This window comes from Ammospiza nelsoni, chromosome 8 (assembly GCF_027579445.1).
Source record: "Ammospiza nelsoni isolate bAmmNel1 chromosome 8, bAmmNel1.pri, whole genome shotgun sequence".
NCBI lineage: Eukaryota > Metazoa > Chordata > Aves > Passeriformes > Passerellidae > Ammospiza > Ammospiza nelsoni.
In genome coordinates, this window is record NC_080640.1 from 38,862,867 (window position 1) to 38,888,803 (window position 25,937).

A 25,937-nucleotide genomic window follows, 5' to 3' on the forward strand; every position below is an offset into this window, starting at 1 on the left:
TTCTCTGGGTTCTGCAGCTATGAAATATTCATTGCAATGTTTGAGCTGTAACAGCTTCTGCCCCAAAATGAGAGTGCCATAAACAGGCTGCTCCCCCATAGCTGGGGAGGCAGGCAGGCAGCAGGCTAGAAATGATCAGGGAGATGTGTTGTTTATTTTGACAAAGTGACAGATTGTATTTGTGCTTGAAAGGCAACAGGCAGATGGTCTTTGCACAACCTAGAGAGGGCAGGCCCTGCTCCTGCTGAGTGGGAAAGCTCTGCTTGACTCCAACACGGCACAAATGAGGGCTAGGACAGTTCTCCCTTAAATAACTCCATCTAAAGGGCACAAATGAGGGTTAGCAACAGTTCCTCCTTGCACAGCTCCATCTGAATGGCACAAATGAGGGTTAGCAACAGTTCCTCCTTGCACAGCTCCATCTAAAGGGCACAAATGAGGGTTAGGAACAGTTCCTCCTTGCACAGCTCCATCTGAATGGCACAAATGAGGGATAGGAACAGTTCCTCCTTGCACAGCTCCATCTGAATGGCACAAATGAGGGATAGGAACAGTTCCTCCTTGCACAGCTCCATCTGAATGGCACAAATGAGGGTTAGCAACAGTTCCTCCTTGCACAGCTCAATCTAAATGGCACAAATGAGGGTTAGCAACAGTCCCTCCTTGCACAGCTCAATCTGAATGGCACAAACGAGGGTTAGCAACAGTTCCTCCCCAAACAGCTCCATCTGAATGGCACAGATGTGTGTTAGGAACAATTCTTCCTTGAATAGCTCTAAATGGCAGGAACATACAGGTGCTGTGATCAGAAGTCTCTTACCTGCTCTAAAAAGCAGCTGGTTCCAAGGGTGCTGTTACTGCACAACAATTCACACCCAGTAACTGCTCCACTGTTGCCTTGCTCAGATCTGCTCTACTCAAAAATTCTTTATTGTGTCACCAAGTGACCCCCAATTTTCCAGAAATATTTGAAACATAAAATATCCATGCAATACTGTATTAGGTTTAGGATATTAAGGTTTACATTTCATATTTAAGTTAAGGATAGGCTGTATCCACTGGAGAAATAAAGAGTGGAATATGAGTTTATGGTGTGAGACTATTAAAAATCACAACAGCACAAAAACTGTTATTAAAACTCAGACATCTATGACAGACTTAAAAAGTGTTACACTGTGAAAATGTTCAGTGTCCTCTCTCGCACTTCTCCAGCACTCCTGCTTCCTTCAGGAGAATGTTGTTTATAAACAAAAAAAACTTGTTATAAACAGAGGGAGTTCTCCTAATGTTGAAAGTTTGCCTCACACAAAGACATTTTTTTTTTTCCTTGAAAAGACCTCCCACATGCTTGTGTTCTTATCACACAGCAACTATTTGATGTTAAACTCTAACAAACTGGGAATGTTTTCAAAAACTTGGGATGCTTATTTTGCCTCATCTCAAATTATTTTAAATTACAAAGCCACGTACCACATGCATGACTGTAAGTGTTTTTGGATGCAGTTATTTGTATCTGGTAATAAAAAAATGTAAATGCTTTTCTTCCTTTTCACATGAGTTTTACATTGTCATTAATTTTTATGCTTAGTGCTTGAAAACCTTCTTGAGTTTCCTCCTACCCTCCCAATATGGTTCAATACACTGACAAGCCTACAGATATCTTCTTCCTTTGATAAATTCCAGCTCTCAGTGGGCAAGATCAAGGTAAGGCTTCCTCTTACATGCAAAATAAGTCAAATTCATACATGAGTTTTATCTCCTATGGTCTCAAGGCATCTTGACCTTGTTTTCAAAAAGCACTGAGGAAGAGAACAGACCCCAAAGAATTAATCCACACCAATGCATTGAGGCTCTTACTCAATGCTTGAAAAGAGAAAAGATATCTTTATTTCCATTTTAACAACAGTCAAAACACAGCTGTGTAAAGGGAACTGCTTTCCCAAGGTCAGAGGAAAACGCAGGTCCTGAGCTCAGGCCCTCTTTCTTCATGAGATGGTGCGATCCACAATTAACATAACCTGGGGAAATATTCCATTGCTTTTTGACCCACCAAATCCCATCCTGTGCAGACATAAAATTGCTTACTTTGGCAGAGCCAAAACCAAGCTCAAGTGCATCTTTTATGATTTTTTACAGTGGCAAAGAGAATGCTGAATGCATGAATGGTTCTTTCTCTCTGTTGTTCCCAGACTCCCTCCTAAAGTAACCCTGCAAGCAAGCAGGAGTGGCCTGTGTTAATAATGTGCACTACAGTAGCACCCAAATGTCTTTATAGCAAAATCAGCGCAACAAAGTGTTTGTATAGGAACGATGATACAAAGCCAGTTGGATGTAGAAATATACCTGAGAGGAGTTAAAGAGGTGTAGCCCTGCACTCTGCTGTTTGCACCAGCCTCTGCTCACGGATTTGGCGCTGCCAAGACTCAAAGCACAATCGCTTATTGCGTCTCTTGGAGCTCGAGCTCTTCAATCCGTGCGGCTGCAGGGAAGGAAAGAAAAACCCTCAGCTTCCATTCGGAAGGGAACTTTGCAGCCCTCACGGACGTGTTCCAAAGCCTGGGAGCGCCCAGAACGCTCCAAGGCAAGACAACACAAAGAGCTGCCGGCACTCTTTGTTAGGGCCGTTCCAAGCCCACTTGGGGATGCTGCAATATTTGGGTTAGAGCACCATAGCGAGGCGCACAGGCCGCCCTGCCAAAGGCACAGAGCTATGGGTGGCTCTCTCTAACAAAAACCAGGCGCTCCTTGGGCTTTAACCCCATCAGCGATTGCCTTGAAACCTCTCCATCCCCGAACTCCTCCACCCCGGGAAAGGATGGCAAGGCTTTCTGCCTTTATGCTCCCGGCTACCGCAAGCCCACAGGGACTGGGGTCGGGGGGGCCCTTTCTGTGCCGGGCGGGGAGGGGGCTCCTGCCCCCACCGCAGCCCTGGGGCCCGGCCGAGGAGGGCGGCAGCCAGGGGAGGGGGGTTGTAGCGGGCCCGGGCTGCAGTGACTCCTCCTAGAGGCGGTATGTGCCGAGCGGGAGGAAACCCCTGCCGCCCCCCTCAGCAGCAGCCGCCATCGCCATTGAAACATACAATACGGGGAGAGCGGCTGAGGCGGAGCGAGGGCGGGGGGAGCCCAAAAGGGAAAGGGGGAGGAAAGGGGAGGGGGGGCAAGGAGAGGAGGAAAAGAGGGGGAGGAAAAAGAGGAAGGGAAGACAAGAAGGAGGAGGCGGCGGCGGCGGGCGCCGGCAGGTGAGGGGAGCGGCGGCGCGGGGGTTCCGGGGGGCGGCGAGGCCCTGCTCCTCTCCTTCCCTCTCTCCTCGGCCGCACGACCCACCTCCTCCTCCTCCTCCTCCTCCTCCTCCTCCTCTTCCCGGCGCCGCTGCCGTTCTCCGGGAGGGCCCGGCCATGGCCGAGGCCGTGAGGGGAAAGGGCGTGAGGGGGGCGGGTGAGGGGCGGCCATAAAGGGAGGGGGGGCGCGAGGTGGTAACGGCGGCGCGCGCGGGGCCGGCCCCGGCTAAGCGGTGTCTGGGGGGAGGGGGCGGTTCTTCCTCGCTCGCTGCCTCCGCTCGGCCGCCGCAGCGCTTCCCGTTCCGGGGCCGTGCGGCCGCCGCCACAGCCGCCCCTCGGCGGGCAGCGGGCGAAGCCCCCGCGGCGGCGGCGGCGCTGGCTGAGGGCGGTGTGAGGGGGGGCGTCAGGGGGGAGCGTTTGCGCGGGAAAGCCGGCGGCCACACCCCCACACACACACACTGCACTGCGCCTCGGGACGCCTGCGCGGCCCGGCTGCTGCCCCCGCCCCTCTCCTGTCGATCAAGAGGCTCTCAGCCAATCACCGCTCTCTCTGCCCGGCCCGGGCTGCGGCAGCGGCCAGTCAGCGGGGAGAATGGGCGGGGCGGCGGTGTCCAGGCAACGGCGAGGCGTGCGCGGGGCGGGGCGGCGGCGCGGGCCGGGCGGGCCGTGAGGGGGCTCGGGGCGGCTCCGGGGCTGAGCGCGGGGTGCCCGGGCCCGGCTGCTCGCAGCGGCTCCAGAGGCTCCCTGTGGGGCCGCACCAGGCCCGTCCTCTCCGGGTCCGTCCTCCCGGCCCCGCAGGGGTGGCCCGATGTTGTTTGTGAGTGGGAGCTGCCTCAGCAGGGACCCCCGGGGTTGGGGGTGCCCTGGAAGCTTTCGCGGGGGACGCGCTCGGTGTGGGCGGTTGTGGAGAAACCCCACCTGCCCCCTGAACAGCACTATGGTCTTAGCAATTCGGTCAGAGAACGAGCCGCTGCTTCAGGTCTTCCGCGTTATTCTTCACAAATATTTCCTTTATAAGTGAGTGTGCAGCCTAAGCTGGATCTAAGGTATGTCTGTGGATTTCTTGTCAACTCTTTACTGTTCTAATAGATCTTCTGCTGGAGATGAGGGGAGTGCAGCTGCGTGGATAGTCCTGAATGTCCTTTCTTTTAGCATTTGGCTGCTGAGTCCGAGTTCTCTCGGTGTTTGGAAGTCACAGAACCATGGAACAATGAGGTTGGCAGAGACCTCTAAGATCTTCGAGTCCAACCTATGTCCTAAAACCTCAACCATAGCACCAAGTGCCATGTCCAGGCGGGTAGTGACAGGGCGAGGGGGTATGATTTAAATCTAAAAAAAGGAGAGATGTGTGTCAGATGTTATGAAGGATTCCCTTAGTTCTTCCCTGTGAAGGTGGTGAGGTCCTGGCACAGGTGCCCAGAGAAGCTGTGGCTGCCCTGGATCCCTGGAAGTGTCCCAGTCCAGGTTGGATGGGGCTTGGAGCACCCTGGGACAGTGGAAGCTGGACTCTTAGGTATTTTCCCAGGAGGCAGAAGGGAAATGTCACTGGCTGCCTTGGGCTCTGAAGAAGGTAAAACTCAACAGAGGAAAGCCCTGCTTGCAGTCATGTTGTAGAGAGCCCTGTGAGATGCTGTAGCTCCTCAATCCCCCGTAGCAACACAGGGATGTTGGAATCATGGCAGAGTGGGGCGTGCTGTGACCAATTAAGGGGCAGGGAAAAGAATTGCTTCCAGTTGCCCAAGCCTGATGTCAGGCAGGCAGGTACAGACACAGCCCTTGTAGCCCAGTGAGGATGGACTTAGCATGAGTGGCACAGGTTTATTTTTAAATGGAGGCTGATATGGACACAGCCCTTGTAGCCCAGTGAGGATGGACTTAGCACGAGTGGCACAGGTTTATTTTTAAACGGAGGCTGTGGTTCATGAGGAGAAACATAGACATGATGAATCTCTGGCAGAGAGGGAACAAGTGTGGGTAGACTTTTCAACTGATAAGCCCTTGAGGCTTGGCTGTGTCCTCAGCAAAGAACAATTAGGGCAGCAGTGCTCAGCTTGTAGCCCTTTACCTGTTGGTTGCAGGTCAGGTGAGTATGGAGGGCTGAGCTCATGTGCCTCTTCCTGCAAGAAAACCAGATCCCTGTCTATGGGATTTCTTTGTCCAGGTCCACAGGCATTTTCTCTGCATGTTTCTTTGTCCAGATCCTGTTGTGACTATGCCAGAGCTTGGCTTTCTACCCAAAACTGCCTCCTGTAGGAGTCAAAACAAGGCAAGAGCACACTGCTGTGTTTATTGCTCCTCAGTGCACCCTGCTCCATGTAAGTTGCAAGGCAGAGACAGTGTTAGCAGAGTTTTGAAACATCTTGTATTTAGGCTCTCGCAACATTCTGCAAATGTAACCCTCAGTGCATTTGGAAAATATTTTGGGATTCCAAGAGCTGGCTTGGCAGCAGGGGAGTAAATAATGGCAGAGGGCTTCCTGTGAGAGAGAAAGGGAAAATAAAGGAGTAGGCAGGGGTGGAAAGTTCAGTGATTGCAACAGAAGGATGAGCCAAAAGTGAGTAATTAAACATTAATTTCTATAATGCAGCAATTAAACATAAATTTATGTAATGCAGCAGCATGGCCCAGAGCAGTGTGGTTAGTTGTATACAAATATGTTTTGATTTTCTACCGTGGAGATCAAGTGTAACAATGGTATTTTCTGTGGATCCAATCCCTTGATGTTTGCCTTTTTCCACTGGGATTTGTTTCTATAGGAAGGAATATATGAGAGGTTAGGTTAATATAATTTTGATACAGGTAGTGTATTCTTTCAGCATGGCTCTCTGCAGGGGTTCAGTGCTGGCCTGAACACGTGGGTGGTGCAGCTGTCCTGCCAGCATTGCAGGAACCTGTTTGTACCCTGCTGCACACATTTATTAAGTTCCACTTCAGAAAGAGTTATTGTTGCTCTGAAGAGAAGGCTGTCCCAGAAATTGGCTCCTCTGATGGCTAGAAGCCCAATTCCCAGCCTAGGTTTGTTATTTGGATGTCAGTTGTTACAAACTGAAAAGGACGTGTTTTAAGGGCTGTTATTATTATGAAATAGAAAGTTCACAAAGGGTTTGTCACAAATTCAAGTTTCATTAAGGAAGGAAGATGAGCAGGTCCAGCCTCCCGCCCTGAGGCAGATGGAGTGCTGCTGGATTTGTGACATTCATTCTCAGATTGTTCTGAAGATTGTTCTGAAGTTGTCCTGCTGAGGATTCTCCCTGTGTGACCAAGCGCGGTGCTGCTCTCTCATCTGCTGCACAGCTTCTGTCAGGGTCACTGCTGTAGGGAACACCTGCTCTGCACCTTCACAGCTTCTGTCAGGGTCACTGCTGTAGGGAACACCTGCTCTGCACCTTCACAGCCTCTGTCAGGGTCACTGCTGTAGGGAACACCTGCTCTGCACCTTCACAGCTTCTGTCAGGGTCACTGCTGTAGGGAACACCTGCTCTGCACCTTCACAGCTTCTGTCACAGTCACTGCTGTAGGGAACACCTGCTCTGCGCCTTCACAGCTTCTGTAAAGTCACTGCTGTAGGGAACACCTGCTCTGCGCCTTCACAGCTTCTGTAAAGTCACTGGTGTAGGGAACACCTGCTCTGCACCTTCACAGCTTCTGTCACAGTCACTGGTGTAGGGAACACCTGCTCTGCACCTTCACAGCTTCTGTAAAGTCACTGCTTAGGGAAGACCTGCTCTGCGCCTTCACAGCTTCTGTAAAGTCACTGCTGTAGGGAACACCTGCTCTGCACCTTCACAGCTTCTGTCAGAGTCACTGCTGTAGGGAACACCTGCTCTGCACCTTCACAGCTTCTGTCACAGTCACTGCTGTAGGGAACACCTGCTCTGCACCTTCACAGCTTCTGTCAGAGTCACTGCTGTAGGGAACACCTGCTCTGCACCTTCACAGCCTCTGTCACAGTCACTGCTGTAGGGAACACCTGCTCTGCACCTTCACAGCCTCTGTCACAGTCACTGCTGTAGGGAACACCTGCTCTGCACCTTCACAGCCTCTGTCAGGGTCACTGCTGTAGGGAACACCTGCTCTGCACCTTCACAGCTTCTGTAAAGTCACTGCTGTAGGGAACACCTGCTCTGCACCTTCACAGCCTCTGTCAGGGTCACTGCTGTAGGGAACACCTGCTCTGCACCTTCACAGCTTCTGTAAAGTCACTGCTGTAGGGAACACCTGCTCTGCACCTTCACAGCTTCTGTAAAGTCACTGCTTAGGGAACACCTGCTCTGCACCTTCACAGCTTCTGTAAAGTCACTGCTTAGGGAACACCTGCTCTGCACCTTCACAGCTTCTGTCAGGGTCACTGCTGTAGGGAACACCTGCTCTGCACCTTCACAGCTTCTGTAAAGTCACTGCTTAGGGAACACCTGCTCTGCGCCTTCACAGCTTCTGTAAAGTCACTGGTGTAGGGAACACCTGCTCTGCACCTTCACAGCTTCTGTCACAGTCACTGGTGTAGGGAACACCTGCTCTGCACCTTCACAGCTTCTGTAAAGTCACTGCTTAGGGAACACCTGCTCTGCGCCTTCACAGCTTCTGTCAGAGTCACTGCTGTAGGGAACACCTGCTCTGCACCTTCACAGCTTCTGTCACAGTCACTGCTGTAGGGAACACCTGCTCTGCACCTTCACAGCCTCTGTCACAGTCACTGCTGTAGGGAACACCTGCTCTGCACCTTCACAGCCTCTGTCACAGTCACTGCTGTAGGGAACACCTGCTCTGCACCTTCACAGCCTCTGTCAGGGTCACTGCTGTAGGGAACACCTGCTCTGCACCTTCACAGCTTCTGTCAGAGTCACTGCTGTAGGGAACACCTGCTCTGCACCTTCACAGCTTCTGTCACAGTCACTGCTTAGGGAACACCTGCTCTGCACCTTCACAGCTTCTGTAAAGTCACTGCTGTAGGGAACACCTGCTCTGCACCTTCACAGCTTCTGTCAGGGTCACTGCTTAGGGAACACCTGCTCTGCACCTTCACAGCATCTCTAAAGACCAGATCATGCCTCCCCACTTCTTTTCACCTTCCCTTGGAACTCTGTGGTTCCAAGCTGGCAGCTGGCAGGGAATTCAGAGTGGGATGATGAGCAATGCCAATTTTGACATGTCTGTGTCTGATAGGTTTCATCTTTCCCAAATTTTCTTATCATGCCCACATGATACATTGCTCATAGAAAGAAAAAAATTGTCTGGCTGATACACAGGGACATGCCAAGGTTTTACAGCTCTCTGCTGATTTTATACCTTTGATATCATAAGTGAAAATATTATTATAAAATGTAGCAGTATCACCTTGATTCACTTTCCAAAGTGTCTCCCTTGTTGTGTTTCCTTGTTTCACGGAGGTGAATGGATGCTGGCAGTGAGGTGGCTGTGCTTTCCTTGGCAGAAATACCATCTCTGGCAGACCTGCTCTGTGTTTGCTTCTGAGGAGTAACCAGGCTCATAATTATGCCTCCGGGGCAGCTATCAAAATGGAGTTAAAACCAAGTTTTGTAAACAGAGTTAAAGCTTTCCCAAACATTATTTGTCTGAGAGTGAGAACTGGAGGTGTAATTGTGACCACATGCAAGCTTTGGAGTGGAGTGGAGTGGCAGAGGTTTGTTCTCTGTTTATCCCTAATCTTGTGGTTGCCAGAAAAATAAGGAGAATACAAGGTTTGTTTGCTTTGCTGCTGGTGTTGCTACACTGACAGTGCAATTCAAAAGCAAAGCTATAGCAAATATTCCAATTATCCTGTGTGGTGTTTGTGAGGGTCCCCAGGACGAGGTGAGAATCTGACTCCATGTTCAGAAGGCTGATTTATTATCATATCATATCATATCATATCATATCATATCATATCATATCATGCCATACTAAAACTATACTAAAGAAAGAGAAAGGATACAGACAGAAGGCTTAACAAAAATGATGATAAAATGAGAGAGTGTGACAGAGATTCCAACACAAGTGGCTGTGGTTGGTCATGGAATTAAAACAATTCACATGGAGCCAATCAAGCATTCACCTGTTGGTAAACAATGTCCAAGCCACATTCCAAAGCAGCAAACACAGGAGAAGCAATCAGATAATTATTGTTTTCATTCCTCTCTGAGGCTTCTCGGCTTCTCAGCTTCCCAGGAGAAAATCCTGGGCAAAGAGGATTTTTCATAAAATATCACGGTGCCAATTCTGCTTTTAATGAGCAATGCCTCCACTTTAACAGGTGTTGAGGGCAGGTTTGGATTTTTCTTCTGGAACAGCAGCAATGCATGAAGATCACAGATTGACAGAATCATGAGGTTGGGAGAGACCTCTAAGATCATCAAATCCAACCTATGCCCTAATACCTCAACCAGACTATAGCACCAAGTGCCATGTCCAGGCTTTTTTTAAACACACCCAGAGATGGTGATTCTGCCACCTCCCTGGGAAGAGCATTCCAGTACTTTATTGTTCTTTTGGTGAAAAATTGCTTCCTGATATCCATCCTAAACCTTCCCTGATGTAGCTGCAGGCTGTGTCCTCTGGTTCTGTCAGAGACCGACCCCACCTGTCTGCAGCCTCCCTTCAGGAAGGTGTTTGAGCAATGAGGTCACCTCTGAGCCTCCTCTTCTCCAGGCTGAACAGCCCCAGCTCCTTCAAAGGTTCCTCACAGGGTTTGTGTGCCCAGCCCCTCGCCAGCCTTGTGTTTGAGCATCCTTCCCAAACGGAGGGGCCAGAACTGGACACAGCACTGCAGGTGTGGCCTCACCGGTACAGGGGCACAATGCCCTCCCTGCTCCTGCTGGCCACACCGCCCTGTTATTTCTCACCAGCCCTCTTGGTTTTCTCTTGCAGCCCCCAGATTTGGAGCAAGGCACCGAGAAGCACCAGCAAATTGAGAAGCACCAGGCTGCAGGATGTCGGGGCGGAGCGGGAAGAAGAAGATGTCCAAGCTGTCGCGCTCGAGCAGGGCCGGGGTGATCTTCCCCGTGGGCAGGATGATGCGCTACCTGAAGAAAGGCACCTACAAGTACCGCATCGGGGTGGGGGCGCCCGTCTACATGGCTGCTGTCATTGAGTACCTGGCAGGTAAAGGAAAACCTGCTCCTGCAGGGCTGCTCCCTCACAGGAGCCAGGCTTAGCCAGGGGATGGGAGCGTGTGGAGCACTCCTGGAAATCAGGGTTTGTTGAAAACTCTGAGGTTCGTTTGTTTCATGGGGAGGTTTAAGGTGGAAATTCTCTCCTTTAGTGAGCGTGCTTGGTCACTACTGGGAGTGTTATTTTTGTTTTGCAGAGTGAGGAGTCACTTCTGTGTAGTTTTGTGCAGTCATGGAGTACCTGGCAGGTAAAGCAAGAGCCTGCTCCTGGCTGTGCTCCTCACACAGGAACCACCCATCGGATGGGATGTGAGCACTCCTGGAAATCAGGATCTGCTGAAAACTCTAAGGAGGTTCATTTGTTCTCTGAGAGAGAGGCTCAGGGTGGAAATTCTCTCCTTTAGAGGCACCATGCTTGGTCACTAGCTGGAGACTTCTTTTGTATTATTTTGCAGAGTGAGGAGTCACTTTTGTGTAGTTTTTGTCCTACTGAAAAATGGTATTAATTAGGTTTTTTGGTACACCTAATTGTGAATAATAGGAGAAAAAAAAGCAGACCCACCTTGTACTGCTTCTGTGCTTTTTAAGTGAGAAAACTGTTTTGCTGGCTGCATTTCTCCTTGCAGGAGAGTGTCAAAGTGTTGTGAAATATAAAGGTGGGGGGTTTAATTAAAATTAAAATTTAATTTTAAAAACCGTTTTGCTTTGCCTAAGTGTATAAAGATAGTGTTCTAGGGTTTCAATCTTCCCACACACCCTGAGTTTTCTTTTTCCTGCCTTTCTGAAATTGAACTTTGAGGAAGGGGCAGGTGTCCCGTGGTGATACAATACACTGTGATTCTGTACAGAAATATTTCAGAGTGGCTTTTGATCATACCTGCTGAGTTTCTGGTTTAATTATGGAAAATGGCACTTCAGCAAATGGTTAGAATTCAGGGTCCAGGTCACTCAGGGGTTACAGATCAAGACTGAGGTGCATTGGAGAATCTGTGAGAGTCACAGCCTGGATGGAATCAGCTGAGTGAGTTGTGTTTCAGCAGTGTAGTTTATTGCCAGGGTGGCATGAAGAAGCTTGCATGGAGCCTGGTTGTCCATGCAACAGATTTTATGTAAACACTGCTGTCTTTTTCACATGTGAAGCTTGTTCTCACTACCAGACAATAAAAGCATTATTTTCTTTCAAGGGTGTGGAGAAAATCTGAGAGCTCACTAATTAATTTCACTAATTTCACAATTTCATTATTAAAATTAAATTTATCATAAAGCCCAATATTAGATTGCAAAAATGTCCATGTTTGTGGCAGTACATTCCAGATGAGAATCAGTTGTATTTGTTTTTCCCCTGAGGCTACTTCTGGTGCTGGAGTGACAAAGTATTGCTTGTGTTGAAGAAATCACAATAACTTTTATAACATAATGTGATGCATTGTGACTCTGCTGACCTTCTGTCTGCAGAGAAATACTTTTCTTCTTCTCCTACTCCACAGGGAGATATTTCTAGGATAAACATTTGGAGATGCTTGTTCTGAGCTGTGGCAATTTTTACAAGGTGCAGTAATAAATTGTCAGCAGCACATCTGGAGTGTGCAACATTTCAGTGCTGCAGGCTGACTTGTGGTCAGCACTCTTTGCCTATTACCTGAACTAGAGCAATGAAATTCTTGGCTCTGCTCCTGGGTTGTAAGTGCAGTTTAATTTCAATCATTAATCTGATATGAGCAGATTATGTGTGGGCCTACAATTTGCTTTAGGAAAAAAAGAATGTGTAGTCAACCAGGCAAGAAGGTTGCTAAAGGTGTAGGCTGGGAGCCCACATAAATTGTAAGGGAATGCTGTTTTCAGCTGCTTGGTTCAGCAGAGAACTCCTGTATATATTGTGATAGAATGGAGTAACGTTTCTGAGAAAACATTTATTGCTGCTGGATTGTGTGCTTTCCAAACCAAAGTTGCTGTGCTCTGTCCAGGGAATTGTTTGGAAATATTACAAAGTTCAGTTAAAAAAAAAAAAGTGTTGCAGCATCTAATCCTGCTGATCTAGTTATTGCTAATATTACAGGGGTATAAAGTCTTTGGTTTTGGGAAGTCTCTGGAAACAAGATAGGTTTTTCCAAGGATGTTGTCAAAGGGGGTATGATATATCAAACAGCTACATTTTCTTATCATTATCTGATCTTTCTATTACAAATGGCATTCTTTTCTCCTGGACCTGCAGGTGTGAAATGGTGGCTCCTCAGGATGAAAGGCTGCATGCAGGGGAGCTGCTTCAGGCTAAATCTGGGAGAGTGGCAGTATGGGACTGAAACAGAACAGAAGCAGGTTGAACATTTTTTTTTTTTAAAGTTAAAACATTCCTGAAAACTTCTCCTCTAAACCCCTGAGTGCTTCTCTGTGTTTGAGCAGAGATTTAATGCTTTACAAAAGGAGATGGGGGTCTGTGCTACCTCAGAGAAATGTGCTCTCTCTGGCCAGGCTCTAACTTCGATAAAACACAGGTTGCTCATGCTCAGATGAGACTTTTTTGACTTTACAGCTAAAATCCCTGAAGATTTGGTCCTCACTGAACATGTTCCAGCCTCTCTCAGCTCCCAAATCATAACATTGCGGGGAGGCAGTGGTTATGGAAGAAAAATATTGATGTTAGAGACAGGGTAGGGATAGGTCTGGCTACTGGGGAGAGCTGGACTGATGACCAGTAGGCAAATAAACGGTGAGGAGTGTCCAGATATCCTGCCAGGAAGCTGGAGAGCAAGGTGAAAAAATAGGAAATAGGCCAAGGTGATGGAATGAGTGCTGGTAATGAAGAACCTGGGCAGAAATATTGAGCCAGAGTAGACAGGAAAAATGGTGACTGTCCAGGAAAGGTGCTGAGATAGAAATCTTGGTGTGGATTGCCAGGAAAAGGAGAATGGGATGTGGGGAAGCAAGTCATGGCTGGGATAGGAGCAAGGTGGATGAGGCTGGAAGGGTCAAACAGAACCAGAACAGCCTGAGTGCCTGCATTCCTCCAGGGCTGGCATGGAGCAGCAGATCCCTGCGAGTGGCCAGTCCTGCTGGTCACTGCTGCTGGCCCAGAGCACTGAGCTTCAGGGCTGGCATCATCCAGAGGCTGCAGAAACATCTGGAGCACCCTTACTCCCAGTTTAGGGAGTTGGGACTGCTCTTTGCCTTTGGTATGTGTTGTGTGTCACAGAGATACCAGAGCCCTGGCTGTTCCCTTTGTAAGCAAGGTTGGTCATGGCAGCACCTCACAGCCATTATCACCCCCAAATCTGCACTTTGCCTTATCAATCCCATCATTAAAATGCCAGCAATGGTGGTGGAATCTCAGGAAGAGGTACAGTGTGAAGATCTCCTCACTGTTCTAAACCTTTCTTTGTAATCTATCAACGCTGTTTTACATTTTAGGCTTGAAAATCATATTGTAAAACTGAAGCTTAATTCCTATCCAGAAGGTTGTGTTTGCTGAGAATTCCACTGGCTTCAGAGTTAAAATTCTCTGAAAACTTGGCCTGAGTCCCATGTGATTGATGGGTTTTGCAACAGACTCAAGCTCTGAGTGTTCACAGAGCTGACTGCAGGCACAACCACCTAAATCAAACATCAACTGCATATGTCCCACAGGGCATCTTCCCAAAAAGCAGGCAGAGAACACAGAAGCCCCTTGATGAGGAAGCACAAGTCATGTTCAAAGGAACTTGTGGGACATCTCAATGGAAAGCCATCCTCTCTGAATTAGGGCAGAACACACCACCAGCAAAGGCTTCCTCCTTCTCAGGAACCACCTGGAACACTCTTCTGCCTCTTGTGCTCATCTGCTGTGCAGAGACAAATCCAGCACACACCTTTCCACCTGTAAATGGAGGGCAAGGACTCCATCATCAGTAGATTATTGCAGAGTAGAGGTATTGCTGGTAGATTTGATGTGGTAGTGTAACAGGAGCTGACAGAATTTCTCCTGAAGGGGAAGTGGAAAACAAGACAACCTGTATGAAATCTTTTCAATTTTCTATCAGTAATTCTCACAGACCTTTCTTAGCAGTCCACCTTCCTACACCCTTTGGCATGGCTAGCATGCTTCAGTTCCCAGACATTTCAAATCTGCTGATCCATCAGCTAAAGAAACCTCTTTTTCCCTGTATGTCACAGGGTCACAAGAGGTAATCCCATTCAGGTCATAGCTTGGCTGCAGCTTGTCTCTGCTGGAAGAGAGTTATGTGCTTCTGAAGGTGTCTGGATTTGAAGTTAAACTTCTGATGTGGAGGCATCTTTGTGGATTTTGACTCTTGCAGGAAGCAGTAGTATTTGAGATTTCAATCTAATTCTTAATACCTGTGCTTAGAGCACAAAGTAAAACCAATTTAGGGCTGAAAACATCAAGATGCTCAGTTCCAAGAGAGCTTGTTATGGTATAGAACCTATATTCTACTTTCCTATAATCTATATTCCTATTATATTCTATAATACCTATTTATATAGGTATTATAGGGCCTATATTCTCAGAATAGTATTTTTAGAATTTAGGTAACCTCAGCTGTTAAGAAGTTTCTACTTGAAATGTGAAGCAGTTTCTTTAGGGATCTGTTATTGTTAGCAGAGCATGTGATAACTGAAGCCTCCAGTTTTGATATTGTATTTTGTAAATTTTATATTCTTAAGATTATGAGCCTCTGCCTCCACCATTAGAAAAAAATATGCATAAAAACCTTCACTAGAAGGAGGTAAGGCAATGATTTACTATGCAGATGTTTGGCATCCTTAGGTAAGTCATGTGCATATTCCACAATCTGCCATACATCACCTCTGCCTCGGATTCCCTTCTTCCCAGTGGCCTGGGATGGATGGCTGGCTGGCATTTGAGTGTTCTGCCTTTTTTGCTCTTAAATTAGGCAGAGGACTAAGAGTGCACCATCAGGATGCTGCTGGCCAAAGGACCCAAACCTGGGGCACTGGGGTGAGCACACAGGTAGCAGGATGTGCCTGTTGTTGGCACACCTGAAAGAGCTTCAGTTCCCACACAGGTAAGTATCTGCTGGTTTTTGGGTTTATTTTTTTCTCCCTGATGCAATTTTCCTCTGCTGTCAGCACACATCTGCAAACCCCACTGGAGGAGCCTGGGTCTCTTTTCTTGCTCTCTGCTGGTGTGCACAATGATGGGATCTGTTCCTGCTGTCTGCTGCTGTGTTAGCTCTGCTGGCAGAGGTCTGGGAGAGGGTCTGGCACTTCCATGGGGGTGAATACAGCTGGGCTGTGTGGGATCTCTTTGCAGTTTCCTCCTTTAAAATCCAGGACACACTAGGAGATGCTAGGGCTGAGAGGTTCCTGCCCTAACTTTTACAATTCACTGTGAATATGCATATAGTTTTTTAAAAAGGCTTTTACATTTCCAACATTCACTTAAATATGTGTGCTGTGTAGCAGTGAAAACTGGAAGACAAGTTTGTACTTTTGTTATTCTGAGTAGAATTGAAAGCTTGTATTTTCCCCATGATCCAGAGCTAAGCACCATGTTGAAATCATTTGGATTTTAGCCAAACATTATGTACATTTCCACTAGATTTTTCCTGAAAATCCTTCTTTTTATAATATAGTTTTAATGTAGTCTGTAAAAAGGAGTAGGATATCATTAAGACATCAATAAGTTACTAACAGGACACTGATTGGCTGTAATTTTCATATTCCTGTTACTGAGAAACACAAACCCAGAAGACAGGGACACTGTATACTTTTAAAATGAAAAAAAAAATGTGGATATGATTTTTAGGAGTAATTGGAAGGAAAAAATCCTTTCTCCTTCCTTCTCAGTGTTTCAGTAGAGTTCTTATATGAGAAATAACTTCTGAGTAGAGGCCAAACTATGTAAGCTAATGAATTATACTGATTGCTACAGTCCAGATAAGCTCAGGAAGATGTGTCTGTATTTCTGTAATAATTAGGAAAAGCTCAGTGACTTTGGCTACAGTATAGATGTTACTATTTCTCTAACTGGTAGGTAGAGAAACTACCTTTGAAGTGACCTCCTGTACCCAGAGATGTAGAAGGACCCTTCTATCAATATTTCATGCATTGAAGCTCTCATGTTGAATCTGCTTGCATCTGGATCAAACCTTTCATATCTTGTTCTGAAATGAAGCTTCTCACAGGTTTTCAGTAGGGCACTGAAATTCCAGCAGTGCCTGGCTAGTGTGTTGGCTTTCCAAGTATTTCTTCAAATGCACCTCAGTCTTCATCTTCCCTGGTCCTGAGAATCCTTGCTGTTTGTCAGAGCTGTCTGTTCCAGGTTGGGGGTTTCACTGCATGCCTGACTGTTCTGTTGTCACAGGGCTGCTGATACATTTTGGGCTGCTGAGGTACATTTTTAGGGGCTTTTTTTGCCTTTTTGAAAGAGAGTTAAAAGAAATTATGTGAACCAAGCTTAGCATGTTTTCTCCTTTAGGGAATTAGGAAGGACAAATGAATTTATCTAAATGTGCTGATATATTGAGTGGGGTTTGGTTTCTGCCTTGCCCTAGTGAGAACCCTTCATTATATAAATCTGGAAACATCCCTGAGAAGGTGAATGGATATTGAGAAGCAGTGTAAACTGTGTATGCAGCATGTACCTAAGCTGCATTTTTGTTACTGGTTTTTATCTTGATGTATTACAGCTGAAATCCTGGAGCTGGCAGGAAACGCAGCACGGGACAACAAGAAAGGAAGGATTGCCCCCAGACACATCCTCCTGGCAGTTGCAAATGATGAGGAGCTGAATCAGGTGCCTGTTTGCATTTTGGTGCAGGAGTTGTGTGCTTGGGGGAAGCTGCTACCAGGGAAGGTTAGGAACAGCTAGGTCTGAGACAAGAATGAGATTGCAGTTACTGGAGCAGAAGATTGTGCCCTCTTAAATAAAAGGAAACAAAAATGATGGCTCTGAGATACCTCATCTTAAATCTTATGGGCATAAACTTTGGTTCTTCTTAGCCTATGAGTCCTGTTGAAACAAGCAGTCTTGATGCTTCACTTTTCCCTCAGGGACAGTCAGTACTTAAAGAAAATGTGCAAGATCTTTTCCCAAAAGCTGTAGAAATGTGTGTTTTCTATTATACTGGCTGTGAGGCCTGTGTTGGGTAGGGATCTGGCTCACTCTCTGCTCTTGCTGCCTCCCTGTCTGTTTGCCCAAACTGTGGTTTTCAGTGCTCTGACTCCTGGGATCACTTGTGGGATCACTTGTGCTAAACTTGTTGAGTGAGGACAGAGATCACAGCATGGGCTGCAGACTGTGCTATCCAGGGCTGCTGAAAAGGTTCAGTCAGCATCAGAGGGTCTCCTCTGTATGAAGATGGATGATGTCATTCACACTTTGAATACTCCTGCACTTAGTATGACTGCTTTAAATAATGAAAATGTGCTGCCCATGAAGTCATGGGGCTCTGTTTCCAGTCAAGTGGAGTAAAAATTCAAAACAGGCCAGAAGAGAAAGTGTGCTAACACTACCAGCCCTTCCCAGCTCTGTGTTTCTGGTCAGTGCCCTGTGAACTGGGATCCAGATCCAGTGTTGTCTCTTAGGAATTAGCCAGACTTTGTCCTCTACATGGTACCACAGCCCATTCCTGTTGTTTGCCTCTGCAAAGCAGGTCCTTGGAGCTTTTCCTTGCTTTCACTGCTTGTTTCCCTGCCAAAGAGTTCTGCATCCAGCCTTCTTCTGAGCAGGGCTGTGGTGCAGTCCTTTTTTGAAGTACCCCACACACTCTTCTTCTTTTCCCCTGATTCACTGCTTGTGGGTCACCAAGAACAGGTTTGCACTAGGAAGGGGTAGGAATGATTGTACAGGAACAGAATTCTCCAGGATGTGCTGTTTGACTTTGCTGTCACCTGCCAAGTTCCTTGTTTTGTGGATTTTCTCCCTGATGGTTTTTGGTGGTGCAGACTGAGAGGATCTGTAATTTGCTTCCATGCGCTGCTTGTCCTTGCAGCTGCTCAAAGGTGTGACTATTGCAAGTGGAGGTGTCCTGCCCAGAATTCAGCCTGAGCTTCTAGCCAAGAAAAGGGGTGCCAAAGGCAAAACTGAGACCATCCTTTCCCCTGCTCCTGAGAAGAAGGGGAGGAAATCCATGGTGAACAAAAAGAGTGGGAAGAAGGCAAAGTCTACCAAGGCCCGGACGTCCAAAAAGGTGAGAACAGGACAGGTTCAGATTCTGTGTCACCCTCTGCAATAATCTCTTAATAATTGTGTAGATCTCTGACTCTGTGGCAGTGAACCCTTTTAAAATAGAGGAAGCTGTGTTGTAAAACATTTTCTACCAGAGAGATGTCATCCCTTCAACCTTGCTCAGTTACTGGGTTGCTGTTAAAGATTTTTCACTGTCCAGAGAATTTGACATGGAACTTCAATGTCATTGTGACAAGCTCTTTGTTTCATGTGTTCTTAGCTGTGCTGTTGTTAGTGAGCTTTAAAAGAAGAATAAATCAATCAGAACTTGACCACTGCACTTTCCCATCTTCTATCACTATCCAAAATGGATTAATTTGGTAAAGCAGTAACCCAGATCTGTGCTCTTGGTTTGTCATTCCAGAGCATGCTGAGCTTTTCATTGGGTAGAGTTAGATGATATCAAGCTTTGACTTAAACTTTTAAAACTTGAATTAAGCATATTTTTCAAAGTTTTAGGACAGTTCCATAGGTGATAATATGCAGAAACAGCCTTTAAAAAGACAACAGAGTTGCTTAATGGGATGTTTAATTGAATGCCTCTGTGCATTGATCTCAGCTACCCCCTCACTTTGAATTGTGCACATGCAGAGTTTGGATTGTTAGGAGGTGGTAGCTCCTTGACAAACCTTAAAGCAACTATTGAGAGGTGTGAGGAGATGTTCCTTTAGCCCTCTAGGACTGGTAGGTGTGCTGCTCCTGAAACTAAGCTATAGGAAGGCTTTATCACTTAATAACTGAGACTTAAACATTTGTTTTTCAGACCAGAAAGTTGTTTTTTCTTCAAACTGGAGCATTTGACTGGGTTACTAAGTGACTAAGTTTGATTTAATATGAGGTTCTGCTCTATTAGCAACAAAAATAAACTAACACATGCCCACCCATGTAAATACAACCTTAATTGTCAGTAAATGTACAGATGGGTGTGGGTGCCCTGCCTCTGAATGTGACTACAAAAACATGTAAAGCCTCAGATGAACCACTGATTTAGCATTATATAAACAGTGCAGACCTCTGTTGTTACATAACCTTAGGGGATTACAAGGCTATGAGTAATGTATTGATCTGAGAAGATCAGATTTGTAGTAAGTTATTAGCTCTCTCCATTACTGAGTAATGTTAGGTGGTGATTATTTTGTTTCCTTTGAGAAGTCTTGCTTTTTTTTTTTCTCCCATCAAATAGAACAAACAAAAGGACAATGAAAAAGAAGGAGCTTCAAATTCAACAACTGAAGATGGACCTGGGGATGGTTTCACTATCTTGTCCTCCAAGAGCCTTGTGCCAGGACAGAAGGTAACAAAGAACAAAAACAGATTAGCATGAAGGGAAGGATGCTTTTCTCTTAAACCAAAGCATTTCCAAAATCAGCCTTTTTCCCTTCAAATTATGATGTTAGAACATTTGTTTTCTAGCAATAACTTCCTCTGAAGCAGGCTTCCAAGTTGTGGGCATATCACCAAATAATCTGAGTGGTGTGCAAATTAATTCATTAAAAGCTAAAAGTCAGAATCACACATACTGAACAGAATAAAATAGCTGGTCTGTGAAAGACTGAATCCAGCCTTCTTTCACTTCAACTTTTTGGTATGAAATGATTTTGCACTGGGATTACTATTTATTTGTTCCTCCCCTCTCATTGTTATTTTTCAGCTTTCTCTGACACAGAGTGACATCAGCCATATTGGCTCCATGAAAGTAGAAGGAATTGTTCACCCTACAACTGCTGAAATAGACCTCAAGGAGGAAATAGGTGAGGCTCTGTACATGCAGAAAATACCACATCTAGAGCTGGAACAGGAGCTGGTCTACTGGCTGCCTGCTGAGATGCCATCCTGTTTCATCCCAATCTACCCCAGGCCATAAAATATCACTTACAGCTTCTGAAAATCAGGCTGGGTCTGACTAGGTACAACAGGCTAATCACTGATTTGTCTGCTTTTAATGACAAGCAAAACACAGATAATTTGTTGAAGCACATGAGCAGCAAAGGTGTAAATAATTATTATTGAGGTGGTTATTGGCTTGTTTTTACATTTGCATTTGAAAATTGCATTGCAAAATTATATGTTATTAACACTTCTAACTATAACTTTCATTGTAGGATGTTACATAATATAGAAATACTCATGTACAAAGCCTTATACTGCTTGTGCAAAATAAGGAAATACTGTTATTACCAATACGGAAATTTAAGCAGGAGGGAGGTAAAAAGCTGTTCAGCCAGTCCCATAGGGGGCACAGAATCTAGTAGCAAGCTTTGGGTCATTGTTTTTTAGTCATCAAGACCTTCACTGGCATCCCAGCTATGTTTGTTTCAGTAAGTAGTAGGGTTTGGACGTTGGGTTCATTTTGGAGGCTGAAATCCTGAGTCCTGAAAGTCCCACTCCACATTATTTTAGCCCTGAGTCAGAGTAAAGAGCATTCTTACAGATATTTATATTAAAGTAATTTCCAATAACAGCATACAAGGCTCTTTAAAACCATAAAAAGTAAACTTTATCTGCGTCTAAGCAGAGTGGTAGACATAAAAATCAGCTGCTGCTGATAGAGGGAGACAGGATGGTGTGTGTACAGTGTTTTTTAAATAATGTGGACTTGTTTTTCCACACTGATACCCCGAAGCCAAGGCCTTTTGCTCTGTGTCCCTGCAGGCAAGGCGCTGGAAAAGGCTGGAGGCAAAGAGTTCTTGGAAACAGTGAAAGAGCTTCGCAAATCCCAAGGACCTTTGGAAGTTGCTGAAGGTGAGAAGGATTCTCTGCTCTCTTTTGGACATGGCTCGTTTTATATGTTCTTTTCTCTGGACATTGTGATCTGTTCCTGTTGTTATGTGTCTTTGTGATGTAAATGTTTCTTCAAAGCTGATGCTGGGAGGGGGAAAAAAGGAAGAACAGGACACCTGTGGGCTGTGCGCATTCTGTCCTGAGACTGATCAATTTGTCTGAGACAATTTCTGTCCATGGGAGTCCAAAATTTAAGGAAATCTTGTGCAATCTTTTCTGCCCTGTTTTTAGTGCAGCCTTAGTGAGAATCAGAAACAGCTCTCAGCCTAACATATAGGCTGAGGAAAAATTAGGCATAGGAAAAAATAGTGATGCTTCATAAATTATTCTTCTTTATGCATATTAGATGAATGTATATAACCCACATAATTGCTTTACTTTGAGCAGAAATGAAGATGTGATATGATCTGCAGAACTGGCACGTTTTTTGGAACTGCAGCTGCTTTATTAGAGGAGCTCCCTTCAAGGGTTAACACATTTGTAGCAGGGAATAGTTTGGGACCTCAGATTGTGCTTCCCTTGTGGACAGATTAAACCAATTGAAGGTGTCTGGAACACAGATGGAGAAAAGTTACAATATGCCTTATTTGGCTTAGTATCTCTATATTTAAAAAATTGCTTTAAATAGTTTGGGAAAATTCCTAATTGAGTAGCCTAGTTTTATCATCTGAAATGATAGAGAAATTTTTATAGAAGATAATTTGCTTGACTTTCATATCAAATCAAACTAATATGCCGTAAAATCAAAGTAAACTACTTTTCTCTGTCAGCATCACTACCTAACTAGAAGATAGATTCCTTTTATACTATTAAGACAAGAACTCCTTTTATACCATTAAGACAGCTGGTTAAAATTTAAGTAGCACAGAATTCCTCTATGCCTGCAACACAATCCCTCTGTGAAGGAGAACAAGTGAATAGATCCAGGATTTTCATCCTTGGGCTAATTCCATCCTGCACAGCTGATTTCAGAGTGTTTAACCTGAGATTACCAAGACACCCAGACTTTCAGTAGTGCTGATGGTGACAAATTGCAACAAAAGTAAACTGGTGCCATGCTGTAAGCTCTGCAGCTCCTGGAGAAATCTTACACTTTCTGAAAAATTAATCTGGGACTCCTAATTGGACATAACTGGTGGGGACTTTCAACAAACAACTTTGATTTTCATGTCCTTGTCTGAAATTACCCAGCTGTAAAGTGAGTCTACATATTAATCCTCAGCTCTCTGGAATTGTAAAGATGATGGTGATGATGAGGATGATGATGATGGAGGATGTTTGTACAAAGCACTCAGTGACAGCTCTGCAGAAATGCTGTGTTTAGGGCAAGGTTTTTGTGCTTTGCATAAAACAAACCCAGAGGCCGTGCTGAATGAGAGAGCTAAAAGCCATTATTGAGTAGCTGTGTGCTAACCAAATGAGCCCTGGGTTCTTTGGTCTCCAAAGAAGTAACAATTGATCACAGAAGGAATGGTGAGACAGGTTATTATTGCAAGTGAGCCCCTGTGGTGTATTTTAATCCCAAATGCATTTCTTTGGAGAGGTGAGGTAATTAAGAAGTTACTTTGGGTTGAGAGGTCGTTGCAGGGCGGTTTCTGTTCCAAACTAAATGTTATGTTTTCATTTGTGTTAGCTGCACTCACTCAGTCTAGCGGCCTAGCAGCAAAGTTTGTCATCCACTGTCACATCCCACAGTGGGGCTCGGACAAGTGTGAGGAGCAGCTCGAGGAGACTGTCAAGAACTGCTTAACAGCTGCAGAAGACAAGAAGTTGAAGTCTGTGGCTTTCCCCCCGTTTCCCAGTGGCAGGTGGGAATCCCTGTGTGGGGAGCAGAGGTGGAATGGGCTGTCAGAGCTGCTGCTGTGACACAGAGGTGCCCTCTGCTCTGTGAGCCGGCCTCTGCTGATCCATGTGACCCAGAGCTGCTCCAGAGGAATGCGCTGAAGTGCGGTGTTTGCATGAAACTGCCAGAGAGCCTTTGTAAAGGGAAATTAGCCAGCCCACAGGAGAGCTGAGTGGGCTTGCTGTGTTTTCTATTGCTAGGCAGTCATTTGCATTCCTCTGCACCACCTCGGGTTTTGTGTCCCTTCATTTTGCTGTGGGGAGTCTTATTAAAACACACATTTGTACTAATGAGATTATAGCAGCATAATTCTGCAGGCAGGTTGCAGTGATGCCACCTGAGCCACGTGGATGTGGGGTGTTCATTAAGCCCTCCTGATAACAGATATTGCAAAGACTTGTCACACAAAACCTTTCAGAAGAAAAGAAAATCTGTTTCTCAAATGTAGGTCTGCTTTCAAAAGTGTGAACCATTAAACCAAGCGTGAAGCCACACATTTCTTTCTTAATAACTAGCAAGTAGAATGTGCTTGACTAAGAAATCTGAAGTTTTTTTCTTTTTTTTTCTTTCAAATTACTTTAAAAATCGACAGTTTGTTGATCTCTGATGACAAGAGATCTTACTGCTAACTGCAGTAGTTATTTTGTGTGACTTCACGTGCTTATATTTATTTGTAAATAGAATAGAATAGAATAGAATAGAATAGAATAGAATAGAATAGAATAGAATAGAATAGAATAGAAATAGAAATGGAAATGTATCTATTGATTTTGGTAGTAGTGCCCAAAGAGTAGAGTACATAGTACAGTCCTCTAGTGTTGGCCTGACAGTGAATAAAATGAAAGTAAAACTGCATTTAATCAGTGAAATCACCACACATCACTGAGTACACATGAGGTGAAAATGCCATTTTTATACAGATGCTTTTCACAGAAAAATATAACTTTATGGATCAGGACAAAAGATTAAATAGAGGGGCAGTGCAATTTTTAGTCATTTTTTTAATATACAGATCTTTTTGTTTATGGTTTTCAGTGCAAGCAAAATGTGATACATTACTTTAACAGTCTTTAATATAAAAAATTTACTATAGCTTTTAATGCAAATAGACATAACTTCTAGACTTCGTGTCTTCTAAGAGCAAAAATAAGAATAATCCATTCTTGGACCATTAGTCTTAGTGCAGATCCTTCTGCTGCTTTGTTCCATTTTACTCTGTTGCTCTTACAATTACTCCTCCTAACAGAAATAGAGAGACTGACCAGGTGCTGCTGGTTTACACTTCATTTATCCAAGTACCTCAGAATTTCCTGAAAAAAGGCAGTTTTTCAAATAGGACTTTCTGGTTTTTCTGTCATTTTACTCTATCTCCATGTCTGCACCCGAAATGCTGGTTTTGTGGGTAGATAAAGAATTATACTTTATCAGTTATGTGAATCTCCATTTTCCTCTGTCCCATCTTAGGGACTGTTCACAGTAACTGATGTACCATTGGGATACTTCAGTTGTGCCAGATCTTTTTGATGGCTTTCAATATAAATATGATTGTAGGTTAGAGAATATTACCATCAAGAGGAGTGAATGAATGCATCTCAACCTAAATATGTCTTGGAGTTGTAATTTCAATTATTTTCACAGGAATCCCAAGCAAAGTATTTTAATGACAGAGTGAGGAAGTCAGCTAAGTAGGTGATGTTTTGGGTTTGGTTTGTTTTTAGTTCTCAGTTAAAAAAAAAATAATCATCCTTGGAAATTTTTAGCCTGCAAGGCAAAAGGGCAAGCTAAAAAAATTTAAATTATTATAAATTAAAAAATTAAAAATAAGTATGAATAAAAATTTGTAAATAAAAAAATTTGGTTATAAGAAGTAGAAGCAGCTGAAAACAGAAATTAAGGAAATGAATTCAGCAGCAGGTGAATATTGCTATCAAATCCTTGGGGTTTGCCAAACTGCAAGTGGCACTGGAGGAGCCCTGGCTGCTTCTCTCAGCATCCCTGCCCCACACTGACCTGCTCTCTTTTCTCCCTGACCACACAGAAACTGCTTCCCAAAGCAGACAGCAGCCCAGGTGACCCTCAGAGCCATTTCCAGCCACTTTGATGGCAGCAGCTCTTCCTCCCTGAAGAACATTTACTTTCTGCTCTTCGACAGTGAAAGCATTGGCATCTACGTGCAAGAAATGGCCAAGCTGGACACGAAGTAGCAACGGCAGCCAAATGAAACTTTATTTTTCAACAAACTTGAGTAGCATTCAAAGCATTAGAGGTGGGTTTTATTTTTTCAATGTGACGATGAGGGGGAGTGGTAGTAGTGTGACGTGCTGTGACTTGATGGAGAGCTGTGATTAGAGATGAGAGGGGTTTAGTCTGATTTCTTCATGCCATTTTTATCACCTTAAGCAATTGAGTTATCATCTGGCTTCAGGAGTTTAGTGTCCTTTGTTACTTTAGTTTAGAGGTTTTTAAAGAGTGGCCTCATTTTAGATTTGTAGTGATGATTTCTTCACACACACACACATGCCACTTTCAAGAAAGCTCTTAAAAATGTCCTGCTTCTTTTTCCCCTCCCTTGAGGGTAGATTGTAAACTCCTGCCTTCAACCCACAGAGAGGTGAAAAGGGTTTTAGAAGTGATGCATGAGGAGCTTCTGTTTTGCTTTTAACTCACAATAACCTCTGTAATTACTGAGAATATTTCATGGTGATTTTGTTTGTTTTATAAGAAAAAAAGAAAAAGATGTGTCAA

At 45.0% G+C, this 25,937-nt stretch overlaps 1 protein-coding gene and 1 long non-coding RNA gene across 3 annotated transcripts; one reads left to right on the top strand and one right to left on the bottom strand.

Annotated features, from left to right (window-relative positions):
* Positions 1-1,864: 1,864 nt before the first annotated feature.
* LOC132076406 (uncharacterized) lies at positions 1,865-3,532 on the bottom strand. Its single transcript, XR_009418905.1, has 3 exons — positions 3,324-3,532; positions 2,344-2,479; positions 1,865-2,018 (listed from the first exon to the last, which is right to left on the bottom strand). It is a non-coding gene; the product is annotated as an uncharacterized LOC132076406 (long non-coding RNA).
* On the top strand, positions 3,163-25,937 carry LOC132076405 (core histone macro-H2A.2). Of its 2 annotated transcripts, none has more exons than XM_059477467.1 (9): positions 3,163-3,238; positions 10,142-10,375; positions 17,028-17,134; positions 18,333-18,530; positions 19,752-19,862; positions 20,220-20,319; positions 21,221-21,310; positions 22,983-23,157; positions 25,231-25,937. In XM_059477467.1, the coding sequence occupies exons 2-9, from the start codon at positions 10,204-10,206 to the stop codon at positions 25,394-25,396; spliced, it is 1,119 nt and encodes a 372-aa protein (XP_059333450.1). In that variant the 5' UTR covers positions 3,163-3,238; positions 10,142-10,203; the 3' UTR covers positions 25,397-25,937. The 2 variants fall into 2 exon arrangements, with proteins under 2 accessions (XP_059333450.1, XP_059333449.1); XM_059477466.1 differs by lacking the exon at positions 3,163-3,238 and adding an exon at positions 3,998-4,323.